This window comes from Oreochromis niloticus, linkage group LG12 (assembly GCF_001858045.2).
Source record: "Oreochromis niloticus isolate F11D_XX linkage group LG12, O_niloticus_UMD_NMBU, whole genome shotgun sequence".
Lineage (NCBI taxonomy): Eukaryota > Metazoa > Chordata > Actinopteri > Cichliformes > Cichlidae > Oreochromis > Oreochromis niloticus.
Genome location: NC_031977.2, coordinates 22627065 through 22647670, shown reverse-complemented (window position 1 = coordinate 22647670; position 20606 = coordinate 22627065). Strand labels below are relative to the sequence as shown.

The 20606-nt window shown below is 38.0% G+C and overlaps 1 protein-coding gene across 3 annotated transcripts; it reads left to right on the top strand.

The window, feature by feature from the left end:
- The first annotated feature begins 1616 nt into the window (after positions 1 to 1616).
- On the top strand, positions 1617 to 19623 carry cbwd (COBW domain containing). 3 transcript variants are annotated; one of them, XM_005452127.3, is made up of 16 exons: positions 1617 to 1800; positions 2852 to 2975; positions 3133 to 3219; positions 3615 to 3711; positions 5538 to 5629; positions 7441 to 7500; positions 9938 to 9975; positions 11142 to 11188; positions 12667 to 12753; positions 12847 to 12891; positions 13450 to 13506; positions 16323 to 16374; positions 18014 to 18082; positions 18176 to 18241; positions 18361 to 18487; positions 19131 to 19623. In XM_005452127.3, the coding sequence occupies exons 2-16, from the start codon at positions 2870 to 2872 to the stop codon at positions 19202 to 19204; spliced, it is 1104 nt and encodes a 367-aa protein (XP_005452184.1). In that variant the 5' UTR covers positions 1617 to 1800; positions 2852 to 2869; the 3' UTR covers positions 19205 to 19623. The 3 variants fall into 3 exon arrangements, with proteins under 3 accessions (XP_005452184.1, XP_025752860.1, XP_013127305.1); XM_025897075.1 differs by having other exon boundaries at positions 2829 to 2975; XM_013271851.3 differs by having other exon boundaries at positions 1618 to 1800; positions 2826 to 2975.
- The last annotated feature ends 983 nt before the right edge of the window (positions 19624 to 20606 follow it).

Sequence of the window (20606 nt, the reverse complement as noted above, 5' to 3'; positions counted from 1 at the left end):
GCAGTGTTTAGCCACAAAAACAAGAAATTAATGAACAGCTGAACAACAACAGTGACTGAACACAATCCAGAAGTTATAAGTTCCTATGGGAGTCTATGCGATGGTGCCCTTTTGCTTGGTCTAAGCCTCACAAACACTGGAAAACACATACACACACACACACAAAGAAAAGAAAAGAAAAGAAAATCTAAACAGAACATAACTGTCTTGTTTTGGAGTGTAGCAGAGCTCAGCGGCAGAGTGCAGGAACAAAAGATGAGCTGTTTATTTTAGACTGTTACAAAGCCCATAATAACATAAATCCAAAATGGAAACAAAATATGGTCCACAACTGCCAAGAAACCGACTCCAAACAAGCACAGGGAAACACAGAGAGAAGCAGATGGACAGGTAGCAGTATAAGTACAAAAAGGCTTTAATTATGCATACAGGAGCAATCACAATCAAAGAAGAGGGGAAACACTTGGGTAACCAAAAACAGCTGTTGCTAATCAAGGACAAGAAGCTACAGGAAGTAAAAGTAAATAGAAGAGAGGAGGGGGCGAATCAAAATAAAACAGATACTAATCTAAAAGACATCACTTTTCAAGTGTCTCACACAGACACTTGACAATACAAGAATATAACACAGTGAGACTACACAAAACCATGAATGACTCCCAACCAGAATCAAAAACCAAACTTAGAATGTGAGAAGAATCATAGAAATAAACACTAACAAAACTCAGTCCACACAAGGAATCATAGTTAAGGCTCGGGAATAACAATTAAATATTGTCAAAAAACTCACAATCATGAAATACATACCATGGATTATAACCAAATGAAGAATACTTAACAATAACAAAAAACAAACAAACTCAGGACTCAAAACGGACAACCATGACAATAACTGAAATAGTGAAGACAAAACTACTAAATGAAGTCTTTAGCGTTAAAATTGTGTGTAACTATTGCTTACTGTCTTCAAACAACAGGTAAATTTTGCATAAGAAGAAAGTTTTAAGGTTTAATGATCTGGAGTAGTTAAAGTACTTGTATTGTGGCTTTAAATCTTTAGTTGTAATATCTGTTTTCTGTCGTGTATCTGTAACACAGGGGATCACATTGTGATCCTGGGTGATGTCTGATATTTAGCCTCTCTACAAATTTCACAAACTCATTAGCATTTAGCACATATTTAAATGTCAGACTTATTAAGACAGTTGATAAACGAAAAATAAAGGTGGGAAGATGTTGCAGCTGACTCCATATTCCGTATACAGGGGCCTTTTATAGAAGACTAAAACAGTATTAATCCAATATACAGAATCATAAATGTGTTGCACTGTATTAATGCTACTATTATATGTTATATCTAATAGTTTCCTTTATAAACATCTGCCCATGTGACACGCTTTGCCATAAACTGTTTTTTGTCCCCACCGTGTGGTTGTTTGCCAGCATCAATCAGGACCAGGTCCGTGCAGAGAAACTGCACGTTAGCGTATTTATTTTTATGAAAAAAGTTTTGATTTTTTTTTTAATTTCTTTGTAATTTATTCTTTGTAATTTCCACCTTTAGCGTTTACTCTGCCTGTTGAGCTCATCGCTGGTAGCGAAAGCGGAACTGTTGTCTTTGCTTCAGGATTTGAGCGGAGTGTAGACGGTGTAACACGCTGTCTAAGCAGCAGCAGTGGACAGGAGTGCTTTTCTGAGGAAACTTCAAGTGTTTGCAGTTTTATGAAGAACAGCCTTTTAATTAATTTATAGCAACTTGAAGGAAGTGCGGTTGTTTCTGTTGTCGTTGAGATTCAGCAGGTAGGAGAGACAACGGTTCCTCCTCGTTATTCTTCATTATGTTATACAGGCGATTCTGGTGGCTCGTACAATTGTGGACAGATCCACTCATCATGGGCATGAATGTAGCAGTAATTTTAGATTTTTGATGATTTCTTGGAAGGGTTTTTTGTATTTATTTATTCATTTTTTAAGGTTGAATGATTACACAGCATACGTTTTTAGTAACTTTAACAAAGAACAATTGGTTGCACAAGTATGAATTTATTTGGGATTTTCTCTGATCCACACAAATATATACATGCACTGACTTCAGTCTGTTAGTAAGTTGTGCTGAAGGCTCTAAAATGTCTTAACCTGACCAGACCAAGGCCTGTTAACTTCTCATCAGTAATCATGACTCATTATAAGTGGTAGAAGTGTCAGGAAACCAACAAATTTAAATAAACTGCCAATTCTGCCAAGAAGAGTAGTCAAATATAGGAACTGTGGCAGAACTTTGTTGATGGCTAACAAAAAATCTGGTCAAGTGCAACTTGCTAAGGGTTATTTTAAAATAGTAGTTTGGGTACACGTATATATTTAAATCTATATGTATAATTCTTTTCCCTGTATGGATTTGAGAAATTCCTAAATAAACTTAAACTTGTGCACCTACTTCTTGTGTTTTAAAGTAATTGGTGATGTATGTTGAACAATCATGATGAGCGTATGTAAACTTTTGATCACAACTGTATAATTCAGTGAATGTCACTTTTGCTGTTCTGGTAAAACTGTGGAGAACATTGCATCTGCTGGTTTGTTTAGACTTGTAAACATTTCTCTATTATACAGTAAGTCCTTTTTTAAAAATTTCTCATAGGCCTGTTCAGTCATGTGTTATGACACAACTGAAGAAAATGTGCCTGATTTATGTTTTTATTCATGGATTTCTTCAGCATATTGTTTAACTAATGTCATTAACCTTTTTCTCCAGATGTCCTAAGTTAATATTATTATTTATTGTGCATATCTTCAGCGATATGTGTTTTGTGCTTATTGGTCAGGCCAGATAAACCTTGTGTACCTGTAGACAAACATAATTTCCGGCATGATGTTGGATGAGGATGATGATTGCCCGGAGTTGGTGCCCATCGACACACAGCCTGGTCCTCCTGTAGGGCAAATACCGGTCACTATCATCACAGGCTATCTTGGTGAGCGAGATCTGTATTATGAGCGGCTTTAATGAGCTTATAAAAGAGTTATAATCTGAGACTAAGCTGCAGGGTATTGTTTACTCAGCCTGTGTTGCATCATAAAGATGGTACTACTATCACTCCTTATAGTTTTTTTGTATTTATTTATTCATAGGTGCTGGAAAAACTACACTCCTGAACTATATCCTTACAGAACAACACAACAAGCGGATTGCTGTCATATTAAATGAATTTGGAGAAGGTAAACCGTTAATATGCCTCAGAGAAATCAAAAGCAGCCGTTATTTTTGCCTGTTTTGTTCTGTTTTCTTGGTGACAGGTGAATGATTGTTGTTGTTATTTCCTCTGATTTTCACTAGAGGGCAGCACAGTAACAAACTTTGACTAATATACAAAAAGCCAAAGTTTTTCATCCAGAGTTTAGAAGTTATAAACTGCATTTGAACTGCATTGCCTTCATTTATGTTCAGTCAAGCAGGGGACAGTTTTGTAGTTTAGCCTATTTACATTTCTGTTTTTATTAGTTTGATTGGTGTGGAAACCTCATTTATTTGACATCTTTATAGAGCTTGTAAATGTTGAACGTATTGGTATAAATTTCTAGGTGTGGATCGCTCATCTTTCCTCTTCTTGCAGGCAGTGCCCTTGAGAAGTCCCTTGCAGTGAGTCAGGCAGGAGAGCTATACGAGGAGTGGCTAGAACTGAGGAACGGCTGCCTCTGCTGCTCTGTCAAGTACGTAGAGTAGCTAAAGCCCATTTAGCGTTGTGTTAGCGTTAAGAATATACATTTTGACTCATTCCTATTTCCAATAAGGCATTATAATACTACTACTGTGGTAATAATTAGTGCATTTTTTATGTGGGATTGGAACAGAATGAGATTTCTTTTCAGTGTGACAGCCATCTCAGATAAAACTCATAGTTTCACTCAGATTTTTCAGGGATATTATTATGATCAGGTGCAATGATTTTTAAACACACGTATAATTTCTGGCACTATGGGTCCCACGATCAAAATTATGAAAAAAATAATTATCCTCTCATTCACATTTTGTCAAATATAGAGGAATATACTGAAGATATTGAAATATGAAATACTACAAAGAGAATCATGTCATGAAAAAAGTGTATACGAAGAAAAAATGTTACAAATTTTGAATTTCTGAAGACGTCACCTGTTACATTACATTTAACAGCTTCTTAACCAGCTACATAAAATATTCATAGGAAATAATTACTAGATATGTGCTATATGTAGTTTTTTAGTGTGATTTCTTACGATCAAAATGTTCTTTAGACCATCAGCATGATGTGTGGGTTTACAGCGAACAGCCTTTTTCAAGTTTCCAGCTTCATTAGTCCCCAGTTATTGCAGTCTTAGATCAGAGCCCACATCAATGCCTGCAACGTCCGGTCAGCGTCACCTTAACATAAACTTGCGAGAGGATGCTCTGTGAATCATGCCTTCATCATCAAACTGTCGCAAAGAAACTAGGACATTAGACCTGTGGAAACCTGGACTTTGGTCTGATGAATTACCTTCAGTTGTGGTTTCTTTGTGAGTCACAAAGTGTGCGTTTCCGACCACAAATCGTGAAGGAGGATGTGGGACTGGTTTGTGCGTACAGTGAGGGTATAATTTGAGAGCATCAATTTTTAAATAGGCTAAAACACATCTGTTGTGTCTGTAAAGCTTATTTGACCAACAGGAAGAGTGAGTTGAGACTGAACGCTGTATCACATGACCAGTTTTAATCATTTTATATATTTATTGTTACTTTTTGCAAAAGTATTTATTGAGAGTGACCAACATGGACAGGATTAGGAATGGGTTTTAGAGTTAAAGTTAGAGAGGTGACGCTGACATGGTTTGGAAATGTGCAGAGGAGGGATAGTAGATCTGTTGGATTAAGGATATTGAATTTGTAGCTGCCAGGCAGGAGGAAAAGAGGAAGATCACTGAGAAAATTCATGGATGTAGTGAAGGAGGACATGTAGAGGGTTGGTGTGACAGAGGCGGATGGTAGGGTTGGGTGAGATGTAGGCAGATGATCTGCTGAGGAGACCCCTAAAGGGAAAAACCTAAAGAAGAAGAGGAAGTGATATATGTTTCATATATTTTCTATTTGAACTTACCTTACATCCTACATTCATAATTTTATGTATCTAGTATTGGTCTATAACAGGGGTGTCCAGTGAATTTTCCCAGTTGGCCTCCGTTGGGGCCTGATCAGAGCATCTTATCAGTGGCAGTTTATAAAAAGATAAAATGACTATTGAGCAGAACTGAGTTCCCCATTTTTGGTGTGGCCCTCCACAGCAAAACCCAGTTTCCCATGTGGCTTCCACTGCTCTGTAATGTAGAGACAATTGAAAATATATATTAAAAAAAAATAAACTTAAATGAGCGGGTATTCAGTCCTTGATTTTGGCTGTTTTGTCAAATAAGAGTTTGTATTGTGTTTTCTTAGGTAAGATGATCAGATGTAAGTTGGGATGTTAAATATAAGCTGTCTTTAGTTATTGGTCCTTGGGGGTTTTTTTGTTTTTTGTTTTCAGGGACAATGGACTCAAAGCCATTGAAAACCTGATGGAGAAGAAAGGAAAGTTTGACTACATCTTGTTAGAAACCACTGGACTTGCTGATCCAGGTAACATACTTTTTTCTTTTTTGGATAAGTTAGAATATGTTGAGCAACCACATATATGTGTGTTTGTTTATAGCTGATTTTAATCTGCAGCACAGGGAGCAAACATTCAGTTATTTGCTGGTTCTGTGAAACCTCAGTCACCAGCTGCTCCACCAGGTGGTGTGTGTGGGCTGGAAGCAGTGAGGTGACTTGGTTTTTACAGCCCAACACACACACACTCAAACACACAAACAGATGACATGTCATAAACATCACATCTTACTTTTTCACAGTCTCTGTGTCTGCCAGTCGGTTATTTTACAGTCTTGATTTTTAGCATGAATCTTGAATTCACCATTTCAGCTGCTACGTTTTATATCCTGAATGTCAGAAAAAGTTGAACACACCAATTGAAGTTTTTCAAGTCATCCCTGCTTACAGTTAAAGAGTGGTGCAAACTAGAATCAACAAGTGATGATGGTTGATTCTAGTGTCTCGGCCAGCTCGGGCCTATCTCTGCGGTTTTTGTCCTTCCTCAACTTGCGTGGGTTTCCTCTGGCTTGCACAGATTTATTCTGTGTTTGAATGCACTGTTTGCATGTATGGTTAAATATGGCTTTGGTCAGTAAGGCTAGAGTAGTGCTAAATTAATGCCAGTCTACTTCCAGTACTGTTTTGACAGGCTAAACGATCTGTTTTAGTGAGATGAAATTCTTGCTTAGAAGTTTTAAAATGTGGACAACCTGATTGACATAATGTTAAAATTTCATAGTATTTCCACTGTGGGCTTCATGTAAGTGTTTTCTCATATGAAATTAACCAGGGCCACTAACTATCTGGCACTCAGATAGTAAACATAACGTGAACCATAATTCTTTATTTAGGTTTCTGTGCCGTTATGGTAATAGTGTCTCTCTCTGCCTTCCTACACCACATCTCCTTCCTGATGCAACCCCAATTGAACCAGCTTCTTCTGTTCACCCAGCAAATGTATTAACCACTGCACTAAGACGTTTACTAGGGATGTTCTGACAATATCATCACAAGTTTACCATTTTATAACTAACTGCTGTGATAGTATTGCTATCCATTCATCCCTTAGGCTTGAATCACAAAATCAGTGTTAGGCTATAACAAGGTGAGTGCTATAACATTTGGGATGTGCCACTAAGTGACAGGTGTCACGAGCTAATGGCCTACATAAAAGACAGAACCAACTGAGCACGCTCAGAGTGGGTCCAGGGCTCGCGTCTCTGCCATGTCATTGGCTTGTTACGGACGAGGACAGGTCCGTCATTGGCTCTGGCAGTGCTGTCAGTCATAAAGACTCCCAAGGGGATTATCTCATTTCTTTCAAGAAGAGGCCGGATGAGTTATGTGAAACATGCCACTCAAAAACAGTGTTTTCATTACGCAGCCATCAAATATTTACAATGCTTTCTTATTCTGGCTTGGCACTTAGACAAAGGGAGCTATGTGAACAAGCGGTGGCTGGCATGGTAACAGAGGGTCTTGTAATAACCACGTCCTCAGGAAAATAGAAACAAGTCAAATGTACGAGGAGGACACGAACAACTGAAAGCTTCAGATATTGGTTTTGTTTAAAACACAGACAAAAAATGCATGAAAGGTTTGTGAGAATAATTAAAGTGTTTGCTACATATTTGCTGGTTCTTTTGTTCAAATAAAAGACGTACTATTAAGATGTCTTGGATTTGGGAAAATTGTGATAGCTAAAGTATTTTAAAATAAATCAGAAAGAAAATTGTCAGTGCCAGTGTCAACCCTTGATATCAGACACTTTGCATTTAACGTACCGACTCCTCCGACAGGAGCTGTGGCCTCCATGTTCTGGGTTGATGCAGAGCTTGGCAGCGACATCTATCTGGACGGTAAGAGATATGTAATGATGTGAGTTTGTACTTTGGCGCTTTTGCTGTGTGTGTCAGGTTTTTGACTTTGCAGCTGTAAAGCCCATCACACATCTACTTCCTATGTAGCGATAAACAGAGATAATGGCATCTTTGGCGAGGCGTGAAATCACATTTCAAATGTTTACGTTTTATTGCATCCTTCTCTGGTTGCGTGCACATATTGTAAGTCTTTCCATTTGAATGTGTTTGCCTTTATTGTGTTTGTAAAGGTGGCGGATTAAAAGTATAAAGCAACAGTTTAAAAAACAAATAGTTTAAGAAACATATTATTCATCAGATGTATGCACAGTTGCGTCATGTAAGGTAAATGTGAAAGCCTCCACTCTTAACACTCTTTATCAATTGCAACTTTTTTCACTGCAGAGTTGATTAATTTGAAAATCCCAGCACAAATCGTGTTATTCTGTACAAATAATATGATAATAGTGGTGTCAGTATAAAGATCCTAATGTAAACTCTGGTGTATTTACTCAAGCTTCTCTGGTCCCTTATGTGTATAACGACTACTACTACTACCTGTTCTGTACCATTAAAAACAACATTTGAATGCAATTAAAATAGTTTTAAAGGGCTAAAATTTAGGTTTTCTATTTTGGATCTGTCAAGCTCAAATTGCAGAATAAATTTGATTTTAAAAAACATGATCACACTTGCTTAAATTTTCGTTGTTTTTTTTGTAGCGATGACGTACATTCGACAAACGTATTGGGCCACACCTTTTAATCCTTGAATTCTAGTCTTCTCAGTTCTTTTTTTTTTTTTTTTTTTTTGTACATTCCAATTTCCATTTATTTTATTTTTTTCATTTGATCATCTTTGATACATGCTCCTGGTTGGGTTTTTGGTTGTTACAGAAAGACATAATGACTAAGCATTAAAAGACCATACAGTTGTAAATGTGCACATAAAGCAGCAGTAGCTACATTGTTTTACATTCCCACAGATGAGCTTTTAACTAGATTTGTCAGCTACACTTACAAAACACTAGACTTTAAATAATTCTTTGTGTACTTGAAGAATAAACTGAGCATTTCACATCAAAAGAGTGTAATACATACAGTAATGTATAACAGGTCAGTAAATATTAGATGCATCAGATGAGACAAAATTGACCTAACGGGCCTAATCTTTGGTTTAATCCAAAGGATATGAATTACGGGTGTGAACACAGACCACACATAAGTACATGTAATCGGCAATATTTATTATTATTATTGTTATTATCATTATTATTATTATTATTGTTATTTTATTGGACTTTAGAGATACTAGTCTTCAGCAGTTCTCCACAATGAAAACATAGTTCCTAAAAATACAGTGACTGCTATGATATAGCAAATTAAGAAAACCCTGTTGATGACTTTAACCATTCTGGTCCAGTAGCCGGATTTCTCCTCTTTGCTCCCGTTGCTGTTGAGCAGATTCATCGTTTTCTCAATCTTCTCCAGCTCATCTGAGATCTTTTCCATATCAAATGACACGTCCATCAGTTTGTTGGTGCTACCCTCTTTGGTCACAGGTGGTGCTTCATCAGTAGCTGCATCATAGACAGATGCACAGTGAATGAATTTTGTCATGTATTTCTTCAATAGTTAGATCCGGCATCCACAAAAGCTTGGTAGGAACTAATATATGATCAAGTCCACAGAACTCATCTGGATCCCACCAAATGTGCTCATTGTCCCATCTCAAATAAACCCAAATGTAAGAAATGAAGGTCTGATCAGTTTCTCTCACATCTAGGATGGCAAAAATTTTCATTTCAACAAATATCCATGTAAGATGATTGTGGCGTTTAACAGGCCGGCTCAGAGTGTATTTATGTAGTCTTCTCAGTTCTATTTTCAAAAGTATATAAATATATGCTGTCTGCCTTTACAAACATTAGTGAAAGAATGAGTCGTTCTAAAGAGCGCACTGAATTCATTCATTCATATGTGGTGTTATTGCAAAGTGGAACTGCTTAACAACCACAGCAACTCGTCTACCAACTGGCAGCAGGTCAGCGAGTGCTGAGTTGGATGCAGCCTCAATAACTGACATTAACATCAGCATGAAACCTGTGCACCGGGAGCTTCACGGCATGGGTTTTCACGGGTGAGCAGTTCCTGTAGGTGTTATATTTGGGTGGAGCTGTACTTTTGTCCATGTAGTGTATCTGACTTGGCCAAATTGTGTCTACTTTAAATGGTACCTTGGTTCTCACGCTCAATACTCAGCTGTCTACTCTGTTGTTACAGGCTACAAGACCAAAAGTGTTCTCTAAATAATTCAGAGAAAGTAGCTCAGACAGACAAAACCAAACACCAAAAGGCAGCTGCTGTACAGAGAGGGCAAGCACAAGTTGTGGTTTAACTCACTAATCCTCAATATGTGGTGTTTTTGTCCCTTCTAGGCATCGTCACTGTCATTGATGCCAAGTATGGACTGCAGGTTTGTGTTGTGTACTTTTGAGTAGTTTTGAGACGTTTAGTACTAAAATAATTACTCAAGAGAGACGAGATGTTCAAGAAACGGTCTGCAATGAGAATTTGAGTTTAATAATTTGGGAGATTTTGGACTGTTTAGTAAGTTCACTTTGAATTGTGGGGACATTCTGATTGATCTTTCACATACTGAATAATTAATAATAGGAAGAAAATAACTGTTAGTTGTAGTCTTGACCATGTCAGTTAGCTTCAGTGCAAATTCGCAGTATTGGTTTCTGAGCAGTATGTAAACTCATTTAGTGACTTTTTGGTGCTAAACTTATGCTTGTTAACCTGCAGTAAACAGCAATAGATACGCAGTCACATCCTGCCCCCTTTGTGCTACTTAAAAGGAGTGGGGCAAGTGACATCTAGATAATGGGCTCTAATTTGAAGGTGTCATACTCACTGAGGTGCCACATTTCATGGCCTAGGCACCGTCCTCTCCTCAAAGGCAACGTGAAGAAAATCCTGACAGAAAGACAGGGGATTTAAATCTTAGTGAAAGAGTAATGGATATCAGAGATGTGACCATGTAATAGGAATGTCACATCCACTCACCTGTCTCTCCTTTCATCTATCTCATCAAATATCTGTCTGTCCAAAAATATATCTAAATCTATCTGCCCCTGACTTTTCAGTCCCAGTAGAGAGGATGTCAGATAAAAGCAGCAATTGGTCATTCTATTAGGTTTTATTTAATACATTTTTTGTCATTCGGTCCTCTAGAGACAAAGCTGTGGTGATTCAGCCGATGACAGATTAATGTCAGACTGGCACTAAGGGTCAGGACCCAGATTAACACCGCCTGCTCTCCCTGTTATTACATATTAAACTGTTTTGGAAAATGCAGCACCCCCAGTGCAGTCTTTTGTGTCCCATCCAGCAAGAACGGGACACAAAAGAAATGGAAAGTGATCTCCCGGGGCTCCACGTGTTAAGAAAATCACTTAATTTGCAGCTATTAAACGCAGGCCTTTCTTATCTATCTCAGTTTGACATTTTTGTACATATTAGCTCTTCGGATTCTTTAAAGAACGCGTAAAGCATGAGCAATGCAGCCCCTTTAAATTATTATTATTATTTGTCATTTTGACGTTGCATTTGTAACTTATCTCCACTTTTTGTTAGCAACTAGCAGAGGAAAAAGCAGATGGACTTGTCAATGAAGCAGCCAGGTAAGTTGGCTGTATTTTTTTTTTTAAATAATTTCTTTGGAAGCAGGAGCCATTTATTGTCTTTGCAAAGCTATGCTAACAAGCTTTATAATTACTGTGCAGACATGAATAGGGTGGATTTCCCAAAATTACAGACAGAACCAACCGCACAGTATCGCCATCATCAAGCTTTTATGACTCAATGTGGACTCTGCTCTCGTCGCGGCTCTGTGTTTGTCTCCCAGCTTGTGTCTTACAGCAGCTGTGTGCTGTTGTCGTTGAACAAATATGCTGATGACAAAAGAGCAGTTGCGTGACCTTTTGCATCCTTTGTCTTTGCTTGTGTATTCACCTCTAAACTAAACAGTGCTCAAGTCTCACTTGAGTTTGCTGTGCATTTCACGTTGCTACACATTAAGACTTACTAATACATGCCCATGCTCCTGTATTATTTAGCCTCTTTTTTCCGCTGGAAAATTGACACACTTAATCACAATGAAAAGAGGTGCGGTAGATGGTTGCCAGTCATGTATAACTTAACTTTTGTGGTTGTCAGTGTCGGTTTTATTTCTGTTGCACACTTGAAAGCAACAAGGTTGGTCAAAGTGCTTTACAAGTTAGTTTCAAACAAACAAGATAAAACCACATATCAATAAAATAAATAAAATAAAACAAACAAAACCAGTCAAACGGACTAAAAACAAGTCGGAAAAAAACCCCCAAACGCCACAGCGTAAAACACCTGATGGGAAAATGAGCTTGAAAAAATGCCAAGGTAAAAACATTCATTTTAAGATGGGATTTAAACGACAATATGAGTTTCAAGTGGCGGTTCCAGAGTACAGGGGCTGTGGATGAAAGCCTGATATCTCGATTAGATGTTCTAAATGCTGTTTTAGGATTAAATAAGTCGAGCAGCTTGGTTAAGAAGTAGCACCAAAAGTAAGTAAAAGAATCCTAAAATCAATTAAAAAATGGACAGGGTCCTTTGTAAACCTGCTAAGACTGGAGTGATGTGATCGTGTTAAAGAGATGTGCAGCAATATTTAGGACTAACTGGAAGCAAAGGAGAGATTAGTGTGCACGATCAAATTACAGAGAGTTGCAGTAGTTTAATCCAGAGGTGATGATGCAATGATAAATTGGAGGAAGTTGAGATTTTGCTTTGGCAATTTGAGATAACTAATAAGAACTGGTCTTAACAACTGTGTTGACTTGACTGTCTAAAACTTTTGTAGATGTACATCAAATGTTAATGTTGTGAAAGGTGTTGCAGGTGCATAAATACTAGAAATGCTCTTTTAGCCAGTTGCCAGGCAAAATCATGATTGCATAATATCTGATTATAGATAAGAACCTTCATGGGACTGAGATGTACCTGTGTGTCAGGTTTTTTACACTTCTTTGTGGGTTTTGTTTTGTTTTTTGGATGTTGTTGGTGTCATAGAAAATTTAAAGTGCTTGTTCACTTGTCACCTAAAGTCAGCATTATCTTTCAGACAGATTGCTGTTGCTGACTTGACCATTATCAACAAAACAGACTTGGTGACGGAGGAGGAACTGAAGGAAGTCAAAGACACTGTCAGGTCAGCATCCAATATTTTGTCCTGCTTGTCATCTCCCTGTTTAGGTGTCTGTAGAGTGGATATGTGTAAAGTTTATGGTTTCTCTGACTTCAGGTCTATAAATGGGCTCGTCAAGATCATAGAAACCCAAAGATCAAGGTAAGTGGTACGATATAGGGAATCATGTTGTGAGAAAAGGTTAAGTGGCTTCTCTGTGGCCAGGTCCCCTGCTGTGTTTGGTGTGACTCCTGCTCAGATCTTTGTGTCAAAGATAAAGCTGTTCAGACGTGACTTGCACATGTACAAACACAAACTGCTGTGACCTGAGTAAACACCAAACCCCTGAGTGGTGTCCAGTTTCCCACAAGGCTTTGCTCTCTGACCCCAGCTCTGCATATGTGCGAATGCGCATGCATCCAAATATGTGTGCGCACGCACCCTGCTGTGCGTTATTGAACCCAGGTAGCATCTGGGTAACACAAGCATAACTCCTTCAGAGTTCAGAACTGGGTGAGCAGATGAAAGACGCCGTGCAGCGAGGGGTTAATCGAAAAAACATTGTCAAAACTTTTGGGGGTTTTGTGCCTAATTCAGCTGACTTTGTTACTTTGTTTTAGAAAAGTTTAAATGTCTGGCTTGATTTATTGATTTATTACTCAACTTGGTGTGGATTTTAAATTAAACTAAAATAAAGTAAGTGGTGATTCTTGTCTGCAGGGTTGATCTCTCTGAAGTGTTGGATCTACATTCCTTCGACAGTAAGGACGGAGCAAAGTGAGTCAGTTTAATCTAACTCAAGTTATTATTGAAAGCCAAACATAACATCAGTGTAGATAACTGGTACACATGTAAGTGCTGCATGATTATTGACATCCTCATATGAAGAAACAGATTTTCAAAATAAAGCTCAAACTAAAGATGATACAAGTATTTATATTGAGGTGTTTAAGCCATGTTACTGAGAATAAGAACTGATATGAAACCCTAAAGAAATTCAAGAAAATATTTTGACATAAAAGCATTTCAGAGCTGAAATCTTTCTTTGGCACTTGCATTGTCCAGTTTATGTGCTGCTCACTACTTATATCTGTTGTCCTCATCTCAAAAACTTGCAGTCCAAAGATAAAGAAATAATAATTTTGATTCCACTGATGGCCTCTGCTGCTGCTTTGAACTGTCTACCCAGCAGTCCTGATACTGTGGTGACCATGTTTCTCCCTAATTAACAGACTCTTTTATTGAGCGTCCCTCTGTTACACCACAGGATGATCATCACATTGTATCCCCTGTAGAATTCCATTATAATGAAAAGAATCGGTGTTCATCCCTTCATGTGAATGTGTTAAAGCTCTCTTACATGCCCCGAGTCACTGTCTCTGGGCCAGCTGCAGAGGATTAGAGCTGTGTGTGTCCATTGGCTCCCGAGGAGTTTCCCTTGTCCCAAAAGATAGCTCCTTTCCCCCTGCCTTTGAGATCACGGGCCCCGCCTCCCCTCAATCCCATGCTGGCTGTTTGAAGCGGCCCCCCGCCGCTCAGCCTGTGTGGTACTAACAGCACGCAGGGCTCAAGCAGCTGGACACAACATTTAGCCTCCTTGTGAGGTCAGGGAGAAGTGGGGGCACAAGGGCTGTAGTTTGTTTGGAAGTGTTGGTGGGTGTTCTGTAGGATTTAATTGGCATTTCTAAAGCCTTTGCAAGTCTGTTTAGAGTTGTAATTAAGCACAGCATACATTGCATTATACTTTGAGATCAAACGCAAAGAAGAAATCTCTAAAGTCCACTTCTTTTCTGTAGAAGATTAGGAGGAAACAGATAAAAGTCATCAGTAGGGTCAAGTACATTTGTAGTAGGTTAACCTTTATTTAATAATGAAGGTCATAATGATAATGTTTTTTTGCAATAGGCAGTAATACATAAAAGTGAACATACCACAAAATCAGAATTAAACTTTTCAGCTTTCGAGACAACGAAGATGGCTCATCGCATTTTTCCAGATGCCATTTTTAGATAGAAGCTTAAACCTGTCTGGCTGGTTAACCTAAAAACAAAGCAGTGGCTTCTTATGAGCTCAGCATCAGTGTTTGGTTGTTATTGATCACTCCTGACCAAATCTGGAGGAAAAAGTGAATTCTTTTTTCTGCTTGTTTTTTTTTTATTTTTAATTTTTAATTTTTATGAAATGAAATGAAATAATTCCAGGTATAGCAGCAAACTTCATAACTTGTGCTTTATCTTAAAGTCCATTGAGGGGATCCCGCTGTCCACAGTAAGAAGCACTGCAAAAAGCAATAAACCCCTTAGAATAACTGTTACCAATTTAAAATAATAACAGTGTGAGATCAACACAAACAGGTTCTTAAATGTCCCGCGACGTCAGCTATCAGAGAAGAGGACACACAGTACAAAAATAGTAAAGGCAGCTCCAAAGGCACAAAATGTAATTGGTGGTCAGTCTAACATAACATAATATGCAAAGAGCATACATATATAATTAGATTAAATTAGATATTTTTTTTTTGCAGTTTTGCTTCTGTACACCACCGCAGTGGGTTTTAAATCAAAACAATGGGGTTAAACTATTGCTTTAACTGTTTAGGAATTACAGATATTATTATCCACAATCTCTCATTTTCAGAGGCCCAAATGTAATTGGACTAAGAAATAATTTTTTAAGTAGTTACTTTTTAAATTTTTATTTAACCTCCCAAGACCTGAACTCTTTCATGGCATGGATTTTTAATTTCTCTTTGCTATTTGGGCTGATTGGGATCTAATGAATGTAAAAATAAAGAATTACCTGATATTTGTTTTTTGGGTTTTTTACCAGATTGTTGTTTCTGAGAAAAATGAGATCCACATATGAGGACATTTGTTTTAAATTTCGATAGATATAGGCAGTATAATGTCCTCGTAAGTGGACCTTAGACCCTTGTAGAGCAAAATTTTGTATTTTGGTCTAGACAACCCAAAATGTGATGTCCACATATGTGGACACCAGGTCCTAGGAGGTTAAAGAACACATTTTCTTTGTAGTCAATGACTCCCAACACTGTTTCTCCTCGTGCTCTGCTTACCTTCAGTTGGATTTTTCTGCCTTCAGCAGCTCTGGATGCTCTGTTAGGTTGAAACCAGGTTACTGACATGCACTTTGGACCTCATAGAGTTCCAGTGTACAGTTACCAAGTACCAAAGTTCAACACTTGGAATCATCTTCAGATCTTTTAGCTGCTTAATCTGTCACGTAATAATAAGAAAACAGGTCTCACCTGGCTGTGAAACTACTTGACAGTCCAATTATGTTTAAGCCTCTGAAAAACAGGAGGCTGTGTAAAAAAATAAAAGAAAATAAAAAAAATAAAAGAAAATGTCTGTAATTCCTAAATAGTTCATGATGTAGTTTCTTACACCCTTTGAATCAACGCTGAAAGTCTGCACTTCAACCATTTCATTTAAAATCCAATGGGGGTGGCGTACAGAGGCAAAACTGCAAATACTCTACTGTAATATTTTAAAAATGAGGTTGATTTACTTGATCTGTTTTTTATGTCACAAAAAAATCTATGTAAAACCATAATTGCTCTTATCTCACAGTCTTGCAGAGAAGCTCCAACTTGTCAAACCTACAAGAGCACATCTTGACAAGGTATTGTCTCTTTCAGTTGATTTATTTCCTGTTCTTGAGCTTTGTGCACCACTGGGAGTTTTTCTTGTTTTATTTGCTAATTTATTTCAACACATCATTTCCTACGGGATAAAGAGGGCTTCATTGTCCTCGGGCTAAAACTCTGCCCTGCATTCCCCTGGGCTGTCTCACTGTAGTGAAAAATCCCTCCCCGCAATGCTTTTTGTGATTAGATCAACTTGAGGCTTTTGATGTTTTTTAATGACATTTTAAACAAAGCCTGACTGAGTCATACACAACTTAACATTCACAACTGACAGACTTGCAGTACTGAGCAAAAGTTTAGAGTCAGTCTTTGTTTCTTTATATTTTGGTAGGAAAATCCCACTATACTTTCCTGCATTTGTAATTCCATCAATTTTGACATGATGCCCAACACCACTGGCTGAAAAGTAGCTCCAAACCATGACGGAGCCTCCATCGTGTAAACACTCACTGTTGCACCTCTCTCCTGACCTCTGCCTTATACACTGATGAGAATTTGTACCAAAGCTTCATCACGCCATCAGACCTGTTGCCACTTGTTTTTCAGCCCAGTTCTTTCTATTTGGCACATCACAGCCATTTGCAACCCTTTTAGAAAGCCTGAAGAACTAAATATATAGAGAACTTGAGGGTCGCTCAAGAATTTTACACAATATTGTGTGTTGACTGGATGATCACGACACTGGCAAGAATCTTCTCTGCATTTTGTGGCGTTATAGTTGTTTAAACAGAATCCATTTATGAATCCAGGATGTTGGATATGAATACAAAGTATAGAGTGCAACTCTAATCATAAAATTGTCTCTTGAGCTGATTTCTTTTCATATTAAATAATATTTGGCAAAACTTTGTTCCTTCCAGGATTAGTTTCACATGGATATGCTCATCAGTTAATCGATCGTATGCCTCCTTTAAGCAATTAGGTCTCTTTCTGTTGTCACTTGTGCTTTATACCCATGAACTTTTATCACAGGATGAGGAGAGATTAGGGTTATTCGTGTGGGTAAATCACAGCATTGTTGTCTTTTTCTCTCAGGTTTCCTTTCCCGCATGAAGCTCAACAGACACACTCTCAATCCCCTCCACCTCTTCTCCCCCCATGTTGCTCTTTTCATGTAAATGAGAATGCTCTTATTCTGTTGTTATACTAAAAGACAAGGAAGTATATAACTTTAACACTTTGACACAAAACCCCTCAAATATCTGCAAAGTGCCCTTTAAATGCTGTAAGGAAGTATGGAGGGGAGGGACTGTGTTTCTGTGTGTGAGAGAGAGGAAAAGAGAGGGGGTGGGTGTGGGATGATTTAAAAAAAAAAGGACTGGAGCTGGGTTTCAGGTGCCACGTGGGGTCGTGTTGTTTCTCCCGTTCATTTACAAAGTCATCAGTCAGGGTGCTAGAAAAACACTTCTTTTGTTTAGCTTTCATTACGACTTTGCTAGTTTCAGTAAACTGAAAATTTATGTGAATTTGTGTTTTAAGTAAATCCCATCAGTTCCGCTCAGGGCACAAACATATAGAAACCGAGCATGTTTGAAGTATGTACTTTTAATTTTAAAAGTAATAATATTTTTCTAATTTTATGTTTCATTTTGATATTGTATGTTGTATCCTCAGAGTATTTTAACTGTGACGTTTGAAATTGCTGGGGATTTGTCTGAGGACGCCTTGAACGCCTTCATCCAGGTGAACACGCTCTTCATCATTCATATCTCTGCTGTTATTGCTAATTATATCCAAAACAGCAACGTCCTTTGAATTTATTTCCCTCCGTTTCAGGATCTGCTGTGGGAAAAGATTTTCTGTAACAAAGAAGGGCAGCCGATGAGCGTCATCCGCTTAAAGGTACAGCACAACACAATAGACACCCCGGTGGCGGCAGTGATCAATAATGTCAGCCTTATTAAGTACTGTAATCAGTTCCAAATGTGTGGTTAATGTGTCACTGGTGTGTTTTTTTACAGGGCATAGTATCGTTTGCGGATAAAGGCCACCAAGTGATGCTGCAGGGGGTTCACGAGCTGTACGAGCTGAATGAGACGCAACAGCTCTGGGAGGAGAACCCGCGAATAAACCGGCTTGTCTTTATAGGTGAAGACGCACACACACTTTTTTGTGTTTATGCACCTCGTAGCACTCTGGAACAGTATCACACTCGAGCTGCGTTTGGCTGACTCTGCGGATTGCTTTGAAAAGCTGTAAAAACAACTGAATGTTGAGAATTTTGCTCATAGAAACTATTTTTAAACTACCATTTTACTTTATTCTGTGTTGTAACTTGATTTTGTATTAACAGCACTTTAATTTACTGTGATTCCTCCTGCTTTTGATTTATTTATCTCTATTTTGTTGTACAGCACTTTGACTGCATATCAGTGAAAAACACAATTTTTGCTTGCTTACTACTTAAAATTCAGCATGTTGCATTAAACGATTAAAATGGTCTTTTGTTATAGATTTTTAAACCATTCTCTGTGCCAGTATTGACTACATGGAGATAGTTTACTAACATTTATTCACCATTGTAAAATTATTTTTCTGGTTATAAAAAAAAAAAATCATTATTTTTCTTTGCATCCTAGTTTTCTGTGTAGCTTACTTATTGGTCATTAATAACCAATTTATCTTTATTTGGCATTTTATCTGCTGGGAAAAAAAAACTTCCTACACTTTTCATATCTGTGTGTGGCCAAACTTTATTAAAATGCACTTTGGTCTCCACTCTATTTTGCAGGGAGGAACCTGGACAAGGACATTCTGCAGGAAAAGTTTGTTTCTACAGTGCTACTCGGCTCAGAGAAAAATTAGCTTCAAGGCCTTTTTTCCTCGTCTTCACTTCAGATTTTGACTCTGGAACAAAAGCGTTGGCACTGGCCATCCTGTGATTGTCATTTAGACTCCTTTTCTACATGAAGACTTGGTAGATCAGAGGGCGGATAAAGTGTTTAGGCTCTAGTGTCCATCACAGCCTGCTTTAAAAGCTAGATTGTAGATTCTGACCCTGAAAAATTACCCAAAACAAGTCCAGTAATTTAAATAATCCATAGCATTTTTAGAAAGTGGGATTAATAAAATAAACATATTTACAAAGTTAGGAGCCAACCCAGCAATACACATGCTCTGCTACTTGGGGAATGGATGGTACTTGAAGTGGTCTTACCTATGTTTCCCACTTTGAATATGTGGATTTTAAATTATTCAAAATAAACGTTTGTTTTTCTTCTGAAGGATGTATTCTACTGATTTCCTGATAAACCTACTCAAAACAATTTTTTTTCATCAGTTTGCTAATAAAATGGCATCACTGCTTGTAAATATTGTTCTGAATAGATAAATGTAAGTAGCACGGTTTTCTTTAAATTAATTTCTTTTAAAAAAACACTGTGTCATTTATTTTCTTTTGAATAATGCAGTTATTGGACCTCACAGTATTGTCAAATAACAGCGCTTGCAGCTTTAGTTGATGATTGTAACACTTGACAAATTAGCCCTTGACAAATACAGCTACTCTATTTTTATTTTTTATTTTTGGTATTTGTTACTTAAGCCTTCATTGATACAGGTATATGAGAACCATCTCTTGCGCACACAGTAGGTCCTGTCAGGTAAGGAAATGGGTGGAGTTTCCCCAACGTAGTCATTTGCAATGGAGATGCTACAGCAGCGCTGTTTTAGCACATGTCTGATGTCGGCCAGATTTGCTTTAAGAACGGCTTTGCATTACATTTGTCGCGATTGTAAAACCGAGGTGCGCGCAAACACAAAGCGCACCGTGCAGCTGTGCCGTTTCCGAATGCGATTCTGATGCTGATGGCCTCGTTAAGGCGACTGCTGCAGCTTTTCTTAACTGGCTGCGGGAAGCCCTACCATGGCCATTTTCATGGTCAAACCACCCACGGGCATCCAGAGGTGGCAAACTAAACGAACCCACAGGGGGTTCCGAGTGAGAAAGCCTTGATTTCTTATCACGTGCTAGGCCTGGTGTTAAAATTCTCAAGACCCCTCCCCAACGCACACACACCACTCTGCTGCTGTGCGATTTGTAATATAAAATGTAAGTTTTAACTTGTTATTTGTTTCTTAGAACAAGACAGTTACAGGTCAATGCAGACTCAAAGATTTCGATACCGGCGACCATAAAGCGAAAAAGAAACCCCAAACCCAACAACTAATAAATCGCATGCAATGTTTTTTGTATAAGTGTGTGTGT

Bases quoted from the DNA above. Each gene is read 5' to 3' on its own strand.
- cbwd (XM_005452127.3), top strand. From the start codon at position 2,870: ATGATGTTGGATGAGGATGATGATTGCCCGGAGTTGGTGCCCATCGAC. The intron at 3,220-3,614 runs GTAAACCGTTAA...CTCTTCTTGCAG, and splicing joins ATTAAATGAATTTGGAGAAG to GCAGTGCCCTTGAGAAGTCC. The intron at 18,242-18,360 runs GTACAGCACAAC...GTTTTTTTACAG, and splicing joins TGAGCGTCATCCGCTTAAAG to GGCATAGTATCGTTTGCGGA.